This window comes from Bombina bombina, chromosome 4 (genome assembly GCF_027579735.1).
Source record: "Bombina bombina isolate aBomBom1 chromosome 4, aBomBom1.pri, whole genome shotgun sequence".
Lineage (NCBI taxonomy): Eukaryota > Metazoa > Chordata > Amphibia > Anura > Bombinatoridae > Bombina > Bombina bombina.
In genome coordinates, this window is record NC_069502.1 from 842,688,396 (window position 1) to 842,706,043 (window position 17,648).

Consider the following 17,648-nt stretch of genomic DNA (forward strand, 5'->3'; position numbering starts at 1 on the left):
TTCTAATGGTTACGGTAGGACACCTCAGCCTAACTAAGGTGTATTTTTTATTTTCTGTTATAGTGCATACTTACGGCTAGATTTGGAGTTTGGCGGTAAAAGGGCTGTTAACGCTCCGCGGGTTTTTTTCTGGCCGCACCATAAATTTAACTCTGGTATCGAGAGTTCAAACAAATGCTGCGTTAGGCTCCAAAAAAGGAGCGTAGAGCATTTTTACCGCAAATACAACTCTCGATACCAGAGTTGCTTACGGACGCGGCCGGCCTCAAAAACGTGCTCGTGCACGATTCTCCCATAGGAAACAATGGGGCTGTTTGAGCTGAAAAAAAACCTAACACCTGCAAAAAAGCAGCGTTCAGCTCCTAACGCAGCCCCATTGTTTCCTATGGGGAAACACTTCCTACGTCTGCACCTAACACTCTAACATGAACCCCGAGTCTAAACACCCCTAACCTTACACTTATTAACCCCTAATCTGCCGCCCCCGCTATCGCTGACCCCTGCATTACACTTATTAACCCCTAATCTGCCGAGCGGACCTGAGCGCTACTATAATAAATGTATTAACCCCTAATCCGCCTCACTAACCCTATCATAAATAGTATTAACCCCTAATCTGCCCTCCCTAACATCGCCGACACCTACCTTCAATTATTAACCCCTAATCTGCCGACCGGAGCTCACCGCTATTCTAATAAATGTATTAACCCCTAAAGCTAAGTCTAACCCTAACACTAACACCCCCCTAAGTTAAATATAATTTTTATCTAACGAAATAAATTAACTCTTATTAAATAAATGATTCCTATTTAAAGCTAAATACTTACCTGTAAAATAAATCCTAATATAGCTACAATATAAATTACATTTATATTATAGCTATTTTAGGATTAATATTTATTTTACAGGTAACTTTGTATTTATTTTAACCAGGTACAATAGCTATTAAATAGTTAAGAACTATTTAATAGTTACCTAGTTAAAATAATTACAAATTTACCTGTAAAATAAATCCTAACCTAAGATATAATTAAACCTAACACTACCCTATCAATAAAATAATTAAATAAACTACCTACAATTACCTACAATTAACCTAACACTACACTATCAATAAATTAATTAAACACAATTGCTACAAATAAATACAATTAAATAAACTATCTAAAGTACAAAAAATAAAAAAGAACTAAGTTACAGAAAATAAAAAAATATTTACAAACATAAGAAAAATATTACAACAATTTTAAACTAATTACACCTACTCTAAGCCCCCTAATAAAATAACAAAGACCCCCAAAATAAAAAATTCCCTACCCTATTCTAAAATACAAAAATTACAAGCTCTTTTACCATACCAGCCCTGAACAGGGCCCTTTGCGGGGCATGCCCCAAGAATTTCAGCTCTTTTGCCTGTAAAAAAAAACATACAATACCCCCCCCCCAACATTACAACCCACCACCCACATACCCCTAATCTAACCCAAACCCCCCTTAAATAAACCTAACACTAAGCCCCTGATGATCTTCCTACCTTGTCTTCACCATGCCAGGTTCACCGATCCGTCCTGGCTCCAAGATCTTCATCCAACCCAAGCGGGGGTTGGCGATCCATAATCCGGTGCTCCAAAGTCTTCCTCCTATCCGGCAAGAAGAGGACATCCGGACCGGCAAACATCTTCTCCAAGCGGCATCTTCTATGTTCTTCCATCCGATGACGACCGGCTCCATCTTGAAGACCTCCAGCGCGGATCCATCCTCTTCTTCCGACGACTAGACGACGAATGACGGTTCCTTTAAGGGACGTCATCCAAGATGGCGTCCCTCGAATTCCGATTGGCTGATAGGATTCTATCAGCCAATCGGAATTAAGGTAGGAATTTTCTGATTGGCTGATGGAATCAGCCAATCAGAATCAAGTTCAATCCGATTGGCTGATCCAATCAGCCAATCAGATTGAGCTCGCATTGTATTGGCTGATCGGAACAGCCAATAGAATGCGAGCTCAATCTGATTGGCTGATTGGATCAGCCAATCGGATTGAACTTGATTCTGATTGGCTGATTCCATCAGCCAATCAGAAAATTCCTACCTTAATTCCGATTGGCTGATAGAATCCTATCAGCCAATCGGAATTCGAGGGACGCCATCTTGGATGACGTCCCTTAAAGGAACCGTCATTCGTCGTCTAGTCGTCGGAAGAAGAGGATGGATCCGCGCTGGAGGTCTTCAAGATGGAGCCGGTCGTCATCGGATGGAAGAACATAGAAGATGCCGCTTGGAGAAGATGTTTGCCGGTCCGGATGTCCTCTTCTTGCCGGATAGGAGGAAGACTTTGGAGCACCGGATTATGGATCGCCAACCCCCGCTTGGGTTGGATGAAGATCTTGGAGCCAGGACGGATCGGTGAACCTGGCATGGTGAAGACAAGGTAGGAAGATCATCAGGGGCTTAGTGTTAGGTTTATTTAAGGGGGGTTTGGGTTAGATTAGGGGTATGTGGGTGGTGGGTTGTAATGTTGGGGGGGGGGTATTGTATGTTTTTTTTTACAGGCAAAAGAGCTGAAATTCTTGGGGCATGCCCCGCAAAGGGCCCTGTTCAGGGCTGGTAAGGTAAAAGAGCTTGTCATTTTTGTATTTTAGAATAGGGTAGGGAATTTTTTATTTTGGGGGTCTTTGTTATTTTATTAGGGGGCTTAGAGTAGGTGTAATTAGTTTAAAATTGTTGTAATATTTTTCTTATGTTTGTAAATATTTTTTTATTTTCTGTAACTTAGTTCTTTTTTATTTTTTGTACTTTAGATAGTTTATTTAATTGTATTTATTTGTAGCAATTGTGTTTAATTAATTTATTGATAGTGTAGTGTTAGGTTAATTGTAGGTAATTGTAGGTAGTTTATTTAATTATTTTATTGATAGGGTAGTGTTAGGTTTAATTATATCTTAGGTTAGGATTTATTTTACAGGTAAATTTGTAATTATTTTAACTAGGTAACTATTAAATAGTTCTTAACTATTTAATAGCTATTGTACCTGGTTAAAATAAATACAAAGTTACCTGTAAAATAAATATTAATCCTAAAATAGCTATAATATAAATGTAATTTATATTGTAGCTATATTAGGATTTATTTTACAGGTAAGTATTTAGCTTTAAATAGGAATCATTTATTTAATAAGAGTTAATTTATTTCGTTAGATAAAAATTATATTTAACTTAGGGGGGTGTTAGTGTTAGACTTAGCTTTAGGGGTTAATACATTTATTAGAATAGCGGTGAGCTCCGGTCGGCAGATTAGGGGTTAATAATTGAAGGTAGGTGTCGGCGATGTTAGGGAGGGCAGATTAGGGGTTAATACTATTTATGATAGGGTTAGTGAGGCGGATTAGGGGTTAATACATTTATTATAGTAGCGCTCAGGTCCGCTCGGCAGATTAGGGGTTAATAAGTGTAGGTAGGTGTCGGCGACGTTGTGGGGGGCAGATTAGGGGTTAATAAATATAACATAGGGGTCGGCGATGTTAGGGGCAGAAGATTAGGGGTACATAGGGATAACGTAGGTGGCGGCGATTTGCGGTCGGAAGATTAGGGGTTAATTATTTTAAGTAGCTTGCGGCGACGTTGTGTGGGGCAAGTTAGGGGTTAATAAATATAATATAGGGGTCGGCGGGGTTAGGGGCAGCAGATTAGGGGTACATAAGTATAACGTAGGTGGCGGTCGGCAGATTAGGGGTTAAAAATTTTAATCGAGTGGCGGCGATGTGGGGGGACCTCGGTTTAGGGGTACATAGGTAGTTTATGGGTGTTAGTGTAGTTTAGGGTACAGTAGTTAAGAGCTTTATGAACCGGCGTTAGCCAGAAAGCTCTTAACTCCTGCTTTTTTCAGGCGGCTGGAATCTTGTCGTTAGAGCTCTAACGCTCACTGCAGAAACGACTCTAAATACCAGCGTTAGAAAGATCCCATTGAAAAGATAGGCTACGCAAATGGCGTAGGGGGATCTGCGGTATGGAAAAGTCGCGGCTGTAAAGTGAGCGTTAGACCCTTTAATCACTGACTCCAAATACCAGCGGGCGGCCAAAACCAGCGTTAGGAGCCTCTAACGCTGGTTTTGACGGCTACCGCCGAACTCTAAATCTAGGCCTTAGCGTTTTTGCGCTCTGAAGGATTCCAGTTCCTTAAAGCGGCAGTCATTTTTTATTTGTCTTCATTTCTTTTGGGGTAATAGCTTAGCTATGGACACTGAACAGGAGTCTGTTTCATGTGATAAATGTTTATTATGTTTAGAGGCTCAAATTGTTTTGCCTATTCAATTTTGCTCCTCATGTTTAGCTAGGACCCTAAAATTTAAAGATAAATGATTCCCTTCTAAGGATAATGCTGTTCAGGATATGCCACAGCTTTCTCCTCAAACGTCCCAAGCCTCAATGGCATCACAGTGCCCTGCAGTTCCTCTCAGTCTCCTGAAGGAGTATATTTGCCAACAAATTTTGCTGTACAGATATCTTCTGCTGTATCTACGGCTTTATCTGTTTTTCCCATGTAGGGGAAGCGCAAGAGGAAATCTAAAAATGTTTCTGATAGTAAGGTGTCTGTCTCATCCGCTGCTGCGAAGGTTGACCTCCCTCATAAGTCTGTTGAGGAGGATACCTCGGTAGCTTCTGAGGGTGAAATCTCAGACAGTATAAATCCTTTGACGGATTCTGAAGAAGTAAACTTCAGATTTAAGCTTGAACACCTTTGTTTACTTTTAAAGGAAGTACTGGCTACTTTGGACGACTCTGATTCTTCTGTCGCTGTCAACCCTAAGCAATCTAGTAAGCTTAACAAATACTATGATGCTCCTTCCTCTGAGGAAGAGTTTCCTGTTCCAGACCTTGTGTCAGATCATTACACAAGAATGGGATAAGCCAGGGATTCCTTTTTCCCTGTCTCCAAAAAGATGTTTCCTGTTGCTGACTCCATTCGAGACTCATGGCGCACAGGGCCTAAGGTAGAAGGGGCTTTTCTACTCTGGCCAAGAGAACCATGATTCCTATAGAGGATAGCTGTTCTTTTAAGGATCCCATGGACAAAAAGCTGGAGGCTTATTTAAAGAAAATGTATGTTCATCAGGGTCTACAATGGCAACCTGCAGTTTGTATTGCCACAGTAACAAGTGCAGCATCTTAATGGTGTGATGCTTTGTCCAAATTGATTTTAGAGGAGATCCAAGATAGGATTAAGGCTCTCAAACTAGCCAATTCCTTTATCTCTGATGCTAACATGCAAGTCATTAGACTGGGAGCCAAGATGTCTGGCTTCACTGTCCTAGCCCGCAGGGCTATGTGGCTAAAATCTTGGTCAACTGATCTTACCTCAGTCCAAGCCCCTGTCGCTATCTTACAAGTGTAAGATCCTGTTTGGTCCTCGTCTGGAAGAGATCATTTCTGAAATTACGGGTGGAAAGGGGTCCTTTTTTACCACAAGACAGGTTGAATAGACCTAAGGGACGTCCAAGTTCTAATTTTCGTTCCTTTCGTAACTTCAAACTCTTCCTCTCCCTCCTCCAAGCCGGAGCAGTCCAAATCCTCTTGGAGATCCAATCAGACTTGGAACACGGGGAAGCAATCAAAGAAGCCTTCATCTGAGGCTAAGTAAGAATGAAGGGTCTGCCCCCGGTCCGGGATTGGATCAAGTGGGGGGCAGACTTTCTTGTTTCGACAAGCATGGGTACACAATGTCCCAGACCCTTGGGCCGTGGACATAGAATCTCAGGGTTACAAAATAGAATTCAAGACTCGTCCTCCCAGGGGCAGATTCCTCCTCTCAAGGTTATCTGCGGATCAGGTAAAAAGAGAGGCATCCTTAAGCTGCGTTCAGGACCTTTCCTCCCTGGGAGTGATTGTTCCAGTTCCAGTAAGGGAACAGGGCCTAAGATTCTATTCAAATCTGTTTGTGGTTCCCAAAAAAGAGGGAACTTTTCGACCCATTTTAGACCTAAAGTGTATCAACAAATTTCTAAGGGTACCATCCTTCAAAATGGAAACCATTCGTTCCATTCTGCCGTCAGTCTTTGATACCATGCTTCAGGCTTGCAAGCCTGTTACTCGTAACATTTACCATAAGGTATGGCGCAAATACCTATATTGATGTGAATCGAAGGGCTTCTCTTAGAGTAGGGTCAGGATTCCTAGAATTTTGTCTTTTCTCCAGGAAGGTCTGGAGAAAGGGTTGTCAGACAGTTCTCTGAAGGGCCAGATTTCTGCATTATCTATTCTTTAACATAAGCGTCTGGCGGATGTGCCAGATGTTCAATCCTTTTGTCAGGCCCTGGTCAGAATCATGCCTGTGTTTAAACCTGTTGCTCCTCCTTGGAGTCTTAACCTAGTTCTTAAAGTTTTGCAGCAGGCTTTGTTTGAGCCAATGCATTCTGTAGATATTAAGTTGTTATCTTGGAAAGTTGTGTTCCTTATCGCTATTTCTTCTGCTCGCAGAGTTTCTGAACTTTCGCCTCTGCAGTGTGATTAGCCTTACCTTATTTTTCATGCGGATAAGGCGATCCTTCGTACTAAATTGGGGTTTCGGATAAAAATATTAATCATGAAATTGTTGTTCCATCTCTCTGTCCTAATCCTTCTTCTCAAAAGGAATGTCTGTTGCATAACTTGGATGTTGTGCGTGCTTTAAAATTCTACCTACAGGCTACTAATGATTTTTGTCAGTCTTCTGCCCTGTTTGTTTGTTTCTCAGGAAAGCGTAAGGGTCAGAAGCCACTTCTACTTCTCTGTCTCTCTGATTAAGAAGTGTGATTCGTTTTGCTTATTAAACTGCTGGACAGCAGCCTCCTGAGAGAATTACAGCTCATTCCACTAGGGCGGTCTTTCTGGGCTTTCAAAAATAAAGCTTCTGTGGAACATATTTGCAAGGCGGCAACATGGTCCTCTCTGCATACTTTTTCCAAATTTGATACTTTTGCCTCGGCTGAGGCTTCTTTTGGGAGAAAGGTTCTTCAAGCGGTGGTGCATTCTTGTTCTCACTCCCGGTTTATTCTGTGTCCTCTAGCTTGGGTATTGATTCCCACTAGTAATTGGAATGACGTTGTGGACTCTCCATGTCTTAGGAAAGAAAGTAAAATTCATGTTTACCTGATAAATGTCTTTCTTTACAGACATGGAGAGTCCACAACCCCATACTTTAGATTAGACAGTCATTTTTACTAAACCTCAGGCACCTCTACACCTTTGTGTTATCTTCTTTTTCCATTTCCCTTCGGCTGAATGACTGGAGGTTATGGGTAAGGGAAGTGACACTTAACAGCTCAGCTGGGGTGCTCTTTGCCTTTTACTGCTGGCCAGGAGTGAATATCACACTAGTAATTGGAATGGCGTTGTGGACTCTTCATGACCAGAAAGAAAGAAATTTATCAGGTAAGCATACATTTTATTTTTGTTGATTTTACTTTTAGCTTATATTACACTATACTTACACAGCATTTTGTGTTGTTTATCCAGAGACATAGAGCTAATGAGGCTTAAAGTCACAACTTAGGGTCCTTAATCAGGTGCTTTTTGTTAATTAGAGTTGTATACCAGTTACCTAATTAAATAAAGCAGCCTGTACCTAAGACTGTATGTTACTAATAATAAAATAGTATTTGCAGAATCAAACAATCAAACCTCTAAATTAAATTGAAACAGTAAGTATAGGTGATATTATTGATGTACTTGCTATAGGTAAGATATAATTAATTTGGTGGAAATTAAAGTGATGGTGAACTTTCCCCTTTGTATAAAGAGATCCCGAATGTTAATGGTATTTTAGATGGAGTTTAATTCGTCAGTTGTAATGAAGATGCGCTATAACTTACTTTTTAATAGAGATATGTGTCATGGATACCAGGCTGCCAAGGCTACCCCACCACCCTACTACCCAGCTCACACCTTTTCACATAAAATTTGGCCTTTTCATGGCATTAGCGATCTCCCAGACTCTTGGTTTGCTTGTTTTGTGATCTGTACATCCTGATCTTTGACCGCCTCCTGGAACTACCGGCTGGCCGCACCTCCCTGAAAACCCACTGACCTTTACCCCAGGTCGCTCCAGCGGCCCTTTGCCCCAGAGCTCCCCTCTTTTAGGGATTGGTACTCCCCTAGGGAGGGCAAGAGGTGGGGTGATTGCTGGAAGGGAGCTCCCTTGGGAACTTGGGGTTTCGTACCCCCCTCTACAACCCTACTCCCCTTGGCTTACCGGGTCCACATTTGATAAGCTGCCGCTCCGGCCCCCAGTGATTGATCATGTCGCTTTTTGGACTTTAGCATCTGGGGGCCGAGGGCTTTCTAATGATGCCCTGGAAGTGCCACCGTTACCCCGGGATCACCCCAAAACCACCACCTCTATATCCCTGGAACTCTTTAAGACTATGGACAATATGGGGGGTGCCAGCCTGTCTGGAGTGGCAGGAATAGTGGGAGATCTGGGGGACCGATAAGACCCTAATCAAGATGAGCTGGGTGTACTGTATATAAAAGTGTGTGTGTTTTCACAATAAAGTATGTTCTTGTTCCACCTGAATACTGTTTTTGTCTTTTTATTTGGGTGGGCTCTGGCTATAATCACTACCTCCAACCTATACAGCTACAGGTTCCAGAGATAGGAAGGATCCCTTGGCGGAGCTACCCAGTTAAGGTAGCCGGTGCCCATCACAATTTGAAATTTAAATACCTGCGCTCTGGCTGCACACCTCAAAAGTTATTTCTCTGTAAATTAACTGTTAGAATTGTTGTCCAATAAGCACTTTAGCTACAGCATTAGTGCCTTAAGGCTAGAGCGATGATTGGAGAACAGTTCAAACTTTTAGCTCACTAAAAATATAACATTTGAAATGGGGGGCCAGAGCGAGGGGTATTTTAATTTCATATCTACATTAAAAAGTAAGTTATAGCGCATCTTCATTACAACTGATTAATTAAACTCCATCTAAAATATCATTAGTATTACTGATCTGTTTTTATAAAGGGGAGAGTTTACCATCACTTTAAATAACAATCCAAACTTGTTTGATACAATTTTTGTTCTAATTTGCATTCTACTCTACAGAAGCTCCTTTACATAACTTCTGCAGTTTCCCAGTGGGCGTGACTCAAACTCCAACTGTTCTCTTTTGTAGCCTTGACTATCTGCAGTAATAGTGTACATGTGTCATGTGACTAAGAGCAAAGTATAAATGCTTAATAGGTCACCGGAGCAGTGTTAATTTCGTCGACTAAAATGAGAATAAAACTAAAGAAATTCTGATGACTAAAATACGACTAAAACTAAAATTACATTTTAGTCAAAATTAAAACATTTGATGCAAGGTGTTATAATCAATCCTAATTACTGCTCTTTTGTCAAATTTACAAAACTTTATTTTATTAAATTTTAAGATAAAGACATGATATACACCACAACAGTTAAATCTGTATTGCATGTTCAAACCTTAATACCATAAATAAAAACAGGTTAATAAACCTTTACTCCAGAAGTATATAATGAGTTTGGAAGTTCTAGAGCAGTGCTAATATCGTTGACGAAAAATTTTAGAATCTGCAAACAATCAATTGATTCTTCCTATAGAAATAAGCATAACCCATGAGTATTGGTTTAAGTTATGCTGTGCCTGTGCTAGCCTTAGAAACGTTTTGTTGTGTTGAGTTACTTTATAATTGTTTTAATTATTAACAGAGAACTGATAAAAGTTTTTATATTAGGTAATATGTTCAATTTAGCCAATACAGTTTTGTTTTTTATATTTTAAAGTTGCACTTCTGTTTGTTTATGAAACTTGGTTTTATTTAATTTTAAGTTTAATAAAGATGTTATACATCACAACGGCTAAATCTGTGTCTGTATTGCATGTTTAACCCTTAATACCATAAATAATAACAGGTGTTATGTTTACTCCTGGAGTATATAATGAGTTTGGAAATTATAGAGAAATGCTTAAATAATGCATTACACTTTAACTAAACCCCTTAGATTTTAGTCGACTAATACTAAAACAATTCAGATGACAAAAATACGACTAAAACTAAAATGGCATTTTAGTCAAAAGACTAAAACTAAGACTAAATCGAAATTTGCCGTCAAAATTAACACTGCACTGGAGGGTGAAATCAAATTACAGATTAAGTGAGTTTTTATTTTTGGGAACTCCCCTCCCCGTTTATTTTTGTAACCTAGCAATGAAATTGAACACCATACTTTATTCCTAAATAACATAAATTAGTCTGAATCAACAGCTTTGTTCTACAAATATTCAAACGTATATCACTGTTACCTGAACATTTTTTCTCTACAACGTATATTATTCTTTCTTCCTGTTTTGAAAAAGATGTTTTTATAATCCTCTTCTGTTCATTTAGAATCTGAAATACAAAAATTATTGTAAAACAGACAACAGATCTGGCAATATAATGAGATGAAAATGTTTCCAATGATAATAAATATTTACGATAAAGCCTGTGCTTCAGGACCTAACGTATCCTCTGTACTGTGCATGATATAGTCAATAGGTCATTGTACAAACTTTGCTCTCAGTACAGAGGACAACAACAATCTGGATCCTGGGGATCAACTGCACTTTTTAAGAGTAAGGCGACTGCATTCTCCTTCCCAATTGCTGGCTAAAAGCAGAATGGCCTGTGACATCATAACGTATGGACACGAAACATAAAGTGAAGTTACCATCAAGGTTTAAAGTGATGGGAAATCCAAGAGATTTACCATTCACTAAAAATAAAGGCCACCTTTATTCATCAGTTTTTAAAAAAAACCAAAACAATGAAAAGGTGCTGCCACGCCGCGCCGCTCTAGCCATTGCTAGGGGCGCGGCTTCTCCTTCCTTGCTCGTTGCCTAGGGCTGTGTCGGGTCTGGATGCGTGCGGTGCTGACGTCAACGCCGCACGCTCCTCTCCCTCTCTGATGCCGGTCCTACGCCTATTTAAGTGATCCTAGTATGATCTATCACTGCCCAAGTATAGGTGTTACTTTGTGTGCTCCTGGGTGTGATAGATCGTACTATTCTTACTGCCTTATTGATTATTGCTGCTGAACTCTGTCTGTCTGACTACTCTGCCTCTTAACCCCCAAAATTGCTGGATTGATTATTGTTGCTGAACTCTGCCTGTCTGACTACTCTGCCTCTTAACCCCTAACTCCTGGATTGATATACTGCTGCCGAACCCTGCCTGTCTGACTGCTCTGCTTATTAACCCCTGTTGTTCTGGATTGTCTCTTTGTTGCCGAACCCTGCCTACCTGACCATTCTAGTGGTGTGGCCTTGGACTGCTTACGGTTGCCAAATCCTGCCTGACCATTCTAGTGGTGTGTCTTTGGACTGTTTTACTGTTGTCAAATCCTGCCTGCCTGACCATTCTACTGGTTTGCCCTTGGACCGCTCTGCCGTAGTCGCTGGGGACTACCCTGCCTGTGGCGAGTGCCACCTTCCTCATCTTACTAACTTTCTCTGCTCTGGGATATTCCCTATCTTTTCGGCTCGACGCCGGGATAACAAGACTACTGGCCGAGTTCGGTATGATAGAGGAATATCCCACGAGCATTACAGGTGCTTTTTTTGCCGTGGCTTAACTGCTAAGACTAGCGGCTCTGGTGGTGCACGGCACTGCTCATTTTTTCAATGAGCTAACGGTTCCATCTCTTATCCAATAGCCGTGTGGGCCTATACCATGATGAAACGCTAGGATTTACCATCACTTAAACATAGTGTAACGCATTTACTTATTACATTATGTATTTGCTTTTTATGTTCACATATGTACTTTTCAAAGCTTAGAATTTTCGTGCTCGTTTTGAATCTGAAATATACAATAATTATTGTAAAATGCATTTAGTCTACATCTTGTCTGACTAAATGATGTGTTGCAAATCTTTCCAATATTAGAGACATAAGTAATTATAATAAAACATGTGCTTTTTAGGACCTAACTTAACCTCGTCAGTGAGCACAGCCTCCTGGTAGTTCCCCCTACTCTGATAAAAGAGTCTGCCATTTAGCACGTACCCCCCTGAGGGCAAAAAAACATTTAAAGTGCTGCTGCAGACTACGGCTTTTATATTGTGATCACGGACATCAGACATAGGTATAACATTAAGAGTAAATTGCTGTCATCTTTATTTTTTAATAAACTACACTAGACAGTATTTTGGGGCAGATTTATCAAATTAACCAGAGATCCGTAATGGCTGGTTAATTATCTTGCTCCCGCAAACTGGCAAATTTGCCGGTTACGGGAGCGCAATAATTTAGCGCTCCAGTTGTGATCTGGTCCTAGGAGAGAAGTGCGACCAAAGCCCAAAAATTCTTGGTTTAGATTTTCTAGATTGCAGTTTTACCTCAGTATGATTTTGTCTATTTAAACAGTATATTCCATCTAAATATCAGTACCTAAAGCTCAATTCTGACAAGTTATACGTAATAATTTTGTTTTTTTTCTTAGTACCATATATTTTGGCCATTAGACACATTTTAAGATAATTTATATTCTAAGAAGTAAAATTAAATATGTTGATATATTCATATGCTTCAATGTAAGTGTATAAGATGGTATGTTTAAATAGTATGTTTCAAGTGATTTACTAATACAGTGATTTGTTCTATTTTTTTTATAGGGCCCAGAAGTTTGACAGCTTGGAGTTCTTTATAATAAAAATTCAGATCCAAAGTTTACTTTGAAGCCGTACCTGTTCTTGTAGCTCCTTCAGCCATTTTGCTTCCCCATTCTCCTGTAGGAGGTCTTTGATCTGCTCTAATGTTTTTCCTTTCTTCTGATGTTCATCTGAAGGAAGAATTAAAGATTGTACTATAGATTCATTGCACATTGTTGTTGGTATAGTAATAATCATTTTATTTACTATATTATCTATGTGAGGATAAGCCTAGAGTTCCGTATCCTACCATAAGGCTAAGTAGACAATATTATAGTAGCTGTTCATAAGCAACGGGCCTGACAGAATCAGAATTGCCACTTACATTACAATGAATGTCACCTACAGGATATAATATAAAACACCAGGACATCATTTCCATCCTTCCTGGGTTATTTGCAGCGCACACTAGTAAATCTATATCAGCAGCGGTCTGACATTCATAATATTGGATAACCTAATGACATTCATTCATTTTGTGCATTTATAAAACTGAAGTAAACTTGGTTGTAAACTTAGATGCTCTGCAAAGCTAAAGAATTAGAACCACCCATGGTCACAATTCCTTGTAGCGCTAATATTCCACATCTCTACTAAGTCTTCATTTAAACAGAGATGGGCTGGATTCACTAACAGCTTCTTAAGCCTTTTCATTCTCTCCAGTTTCTCTAACTGGCTTTAGTCTATGGAGCTAAAGAATAAGCAATTGTGTGTTGTTTAATAAACTAACTTAACCGAATAGCATAGGAATTATATAGATTATAAAAGCTAGCGATGCTATTGCGAGTGGAGTGCAAAATAGTGTGCGTTAACTTTGGTAGAAGTAAGAATTTTGAATGCTTCGGGTGGTGTGTGCATTACAAGTTGAAAGTAAAACGTTTTTACACAAGCGCTAACCCCTAGCAAAAAGTGGAACTTAGAATATTGCAACCACGTTAACGTATTCCCCCATAGACTTAAATAGAGCGTGAAAAGTGGTAAAAACCTAACTTGCGTGTAAACCTGAACGCATTTAACCAAGTGTGCTAACCTGAAATAAAGTATGAATATTTCACACACACACACACATATATATTTTATTTGACAGATCGGCGACTTCCGGTTGCTATGACAACCTGCGGAGTATTACGTGCAGGATGCCAGGGGCACTTCCGTTTGATCGCCGGTGATGGTGGTGGGTATAAGGTATATATTGTCTCTTGTTTTTCTATGTTGTAAAGGTCTGAGGACGGGGCTAATAACCCCGAAACGTCACATTCTTTGATGTATTAAATAATACTTGGTAGATAAGACCCAGCGAGTGCGTTCCTTGATGCTGCTTTGTTTGCTATTTTTTGAATGCACCCCAGGCAATTTGTCAAATAGAAAGTGAGTGCAGAGCCCATAAGAAACTATATATATATACACACACATTATATATATATATATATATATATACACACACATATACATATACACACATATATATACACATCATACACACACACATACATATACACACTGCATATAAAACACAGCACACAGAAAAAGTCCAGCACTCACTCACAAGCTCTCAGCTAAAATTAAAAGCGGTAACTAAATCTTCCAGTTTTGTTTTTTATCTTAGCTGAGAGCTTGTGATTGAGTGCTGAACTTTTTCTGTGTACTGTGTTGTCTGTTTTGTAATTTTCCCTATGGACCTGCACCTTGGCAGGCCCGGGGGTTAACTGCCTGTAAATTTGGAAATAGTGTAGCTTTAAGGGAGTGCGATAGCATCCAAAGCTGAGCCTGTTTAAGAGTCATGGGATGTGTACCCGGTCCGGTCTGAGAGTGCTGCCCACTTTTCCTTGCTTTGCTTACGCCTAGGGTGATTACATAAGTTCCTGAACCCTGACTTGTTCCCAGTTTGTTTGATTAAGAGCTTGCATTTGTGTGCGTGGCTGCATTTGTGTGGCTGTATTAGCGACCCAGGTTTTTGGAAGAGACCTAAACATGGTACCTGGGCTTGTCCCATTTGGCAAAATGCGGTAACTGACTCTTCCAGTTTTGCTTTTAATCTTAGCTGAGAGCTTGTGAGTGAGTGCTGGACTTTTTCTCTGTGCTGTGTTGTCCGTTTTGTAATTTTCCCTATGGACCTGCACCTTGGCAGGCCCGGGGTTAACTGCCTGTGACTCTGGAAATAGTGTAGCTTTAAGGGAGTGCGATAGCAACCAAAGCTGAGCCTGTTTAGGAGTCATGGGATGTGTACCCGGTGTAGTAGCACACCTGCTAAAGCTGAGAGGCCAAAAATAGCCCACGGTGCCCTGGGTGCACTCAAAGTGTAGATATAAAGCAGTTGAGGAAGGAGTCCCTCACAGGGTCTTGTATCCAAAATACCAATGTATATATATATGTAAATACACATATACAGACATAAATGCAATGTACACACATATAGATACACATATATATATATATATAAACATATATATGTATTTATCTATATGTTAAAGCCCTTTTCATGCCTTTGTATTTCTAACACCTGAGACCTCATATCTTAGAAACTTTTTTATTCAATTTTTTTTTAAATAATTGTTATCAGACAGTGTTATTATGAGTGTTACTGAATTGGTAAATGTATTTTTGATGTGTTTTGTGTAACAGTTAACCAGAGCACTGAAGTCACTCTCATCTGAAGCACATTAAATTAAATTGCGCTCAAGCGAATGCATTTCCTTTTAAGTCGTAATATGAGCGCTACATCAGACGCGCACAATGAGCCCTGATAAACTCCTTATCGCTCACTTGCAAGAGTTAGCGCACCACTCGTAATCTAGTCCTTTAATAGGTTCAATAAAATGATGTCCAGTCACTCTAATTTTCAAATGCTTCTTCCATCTTTTGTGTATGGTTTCTATAAAATATGAATTATGTGTAGGACTGAAAAGGTTTGAGAGGACCTCACTGACATTATATGGGAAATGGACTAAAAATGGCAGACAACCTTGTAAATAAATAATAGAGTTCTAATCAATGTTTGTACAAATGTTATAAAAATACATTTGTACTGTCAAATAAAAGCTTTCATTTCTTTAAATGCATGAAAAAGAAATCACCATATCCAGGTCAGTTTACCCCACCTGTCTTTGTTGTTCGTTCTTCTGTCTAACAACACTGCTCCTTTGTAATATTTGAATTAATGTTAATATCTGTGTTGTACAGTTGCTATGTTCTTACACTCAGTTGTTTGCATAAATAATTATTGTGTACATCATTTTACCTATTAATAAAGGGCTAAATATTTCAAGGCCTGCATTTGCTGATCTCATTATTAGCTTATATTGCATTATAATTACATACACAGTACTATTTACTGTTCATCAAAAGTCAGCAGTAGAGCAAATTAAGCCTTAGGCCAAGTTACTAATTTGGGCCAGTAAACACCTTGAAATAGTAATATAAAATGTTTGATTATGCATTGAAAAAAATGTTGCAGGTTATTTTCATTATTTATTTTACCCCCTTTTCATGTAATTTAACTATTTCGAAGGCTAAACCTGCTACATACTTGTTTCTAATTGGTCTCAGGAGATAAACAAGGCAACCTTTCCTAACATAATGACTATTGCTAGCTTTGTCTACTCCAGTAACAAGTCTCTACTGGCTCCTCAAGATAAGGAAAATTATTGGTAGAGTTTAATTTAGCTACTGAAAAACAATTGCAGCAAACACGTGGTTGATCACAATACTTCAGAAAATCTTATCAAATGATAAATTTAGATAAACTTTTCTAAGGATTGTGATCAACCACATTATTGTTTTTAAAAAGTTTACACTTAGCTAATATGTTATTCTATAGCAAGACAGAAATATCTTATAAATTACAAGGTGTTTTGTGTCACGTAAATCAGATTCTAATGCTATAAAGTTCTATTCCTGTTCCCCAATCAACCTGTACCTGGGACCTTCATAATTAAAATCAAATAGTTATAAATGGTGATGTGCATGGGAAGTGATAGAGGAAGTAATTGTCATGCAAATTGAAGTCATAGGGGCCGATTTAACAAGCCCTGTACGACCCCATATTCACATGTTTTCGCACAAGCCTTCAGGCTCGCCGGAAACAGGCGTTAAGAAGCAGTGGTCTTCAGACCGCTGCTCCTTAACTGGATCCGCCAACTCTGAGCGGTGGACAGCAATCAACCCGATCAAATAAGATCGGGTTGATTGACACCCCTGCTAGCGGCCGCAAATCTGCAGGGGGCGGCATTGCACAAGCAGTTCACTAGAACTGCTTGTGCATCTGCATTTAGCGATGTCTAGCGGACATGATACTCTGCAGACATTGGTAAATCTGCCCCATTTTCTAAGATCTTCTTATTCTAGAGTTATAATGAGCAGTGGGTTTCAACTTTGGTCTAGAGAGACCCCTGTAAATGTAAAAGTCTCTGCACTTGTCTACTTTACATAGAGGAAGGAACTTGCTCACTGGCATAACCAAGTCAGAATTACACATCCATGGTTCAGATAGAGGAAGCAATTGTAAGACACAATTCAATTCACTTCTAATATAAAATATACTTACTTCTCTTGATATCATAGGAAGGCTCAGAAGCAGCAATGCATTACTGTGAGCTAGCTGGTTATTGGTAGATACACACATATGCCTCTTGTGATCAGATAGCTCTCACTAGTGCATTGCTGCCCTGGAGTAAGGGTGTAAATGTGTCATGTGACTGAGAGTCTGATTCTCAAAGACCTGTTGTCATGGACATAAATCAGCTTTTTTACTGAATCCTGTACTGTACAGCAAGTGTCTCTTCTTCACATAAACATATTGTTGAACTCCCCTTAATGTGAATATTTCATAGGAAGGTGAAACAAACTTAGGGGCTATGAGTTTGTTGGGCTTTAGCTTTTGGTGTTGTGTAACATATGAATGTTTCTGACTAACATTCACACCTATTGTTTAAAGGGATAGTAAACCCCAAAGTTGTCTTTTAGG

At 39.4% G+C, this 17,648-nt stretch overlaps 1 protein-coding gene across 1 annotated transcript in view; it reads right to left on the bottom strand.

Moving 5' to 3' along the window:
* The window catches only part of CCDC91 (coiled-coil domain containing 91), a 141,996-nt gene that overhangs the window by 35,418 nt on the left and 88,930 nt on the right, over positions 1–17,648 (bottom strand). The window contains exons 8-9 of the mRNA XM_053711502.1: positions 12,722–12,816; positions 10,299–10,386 (exon numbers count right to left, since the gene is read on the bottom strand). Of these exons, the coding sequence (XP_053567477.1) occupies positions 10,299–10,386; positions 12,722–12,816 (183 nt within the window). The remainder of the gene's footprint in view (positions 1–10,298; positions 10,387–12,721; positions 12,817–17,648) is intronic.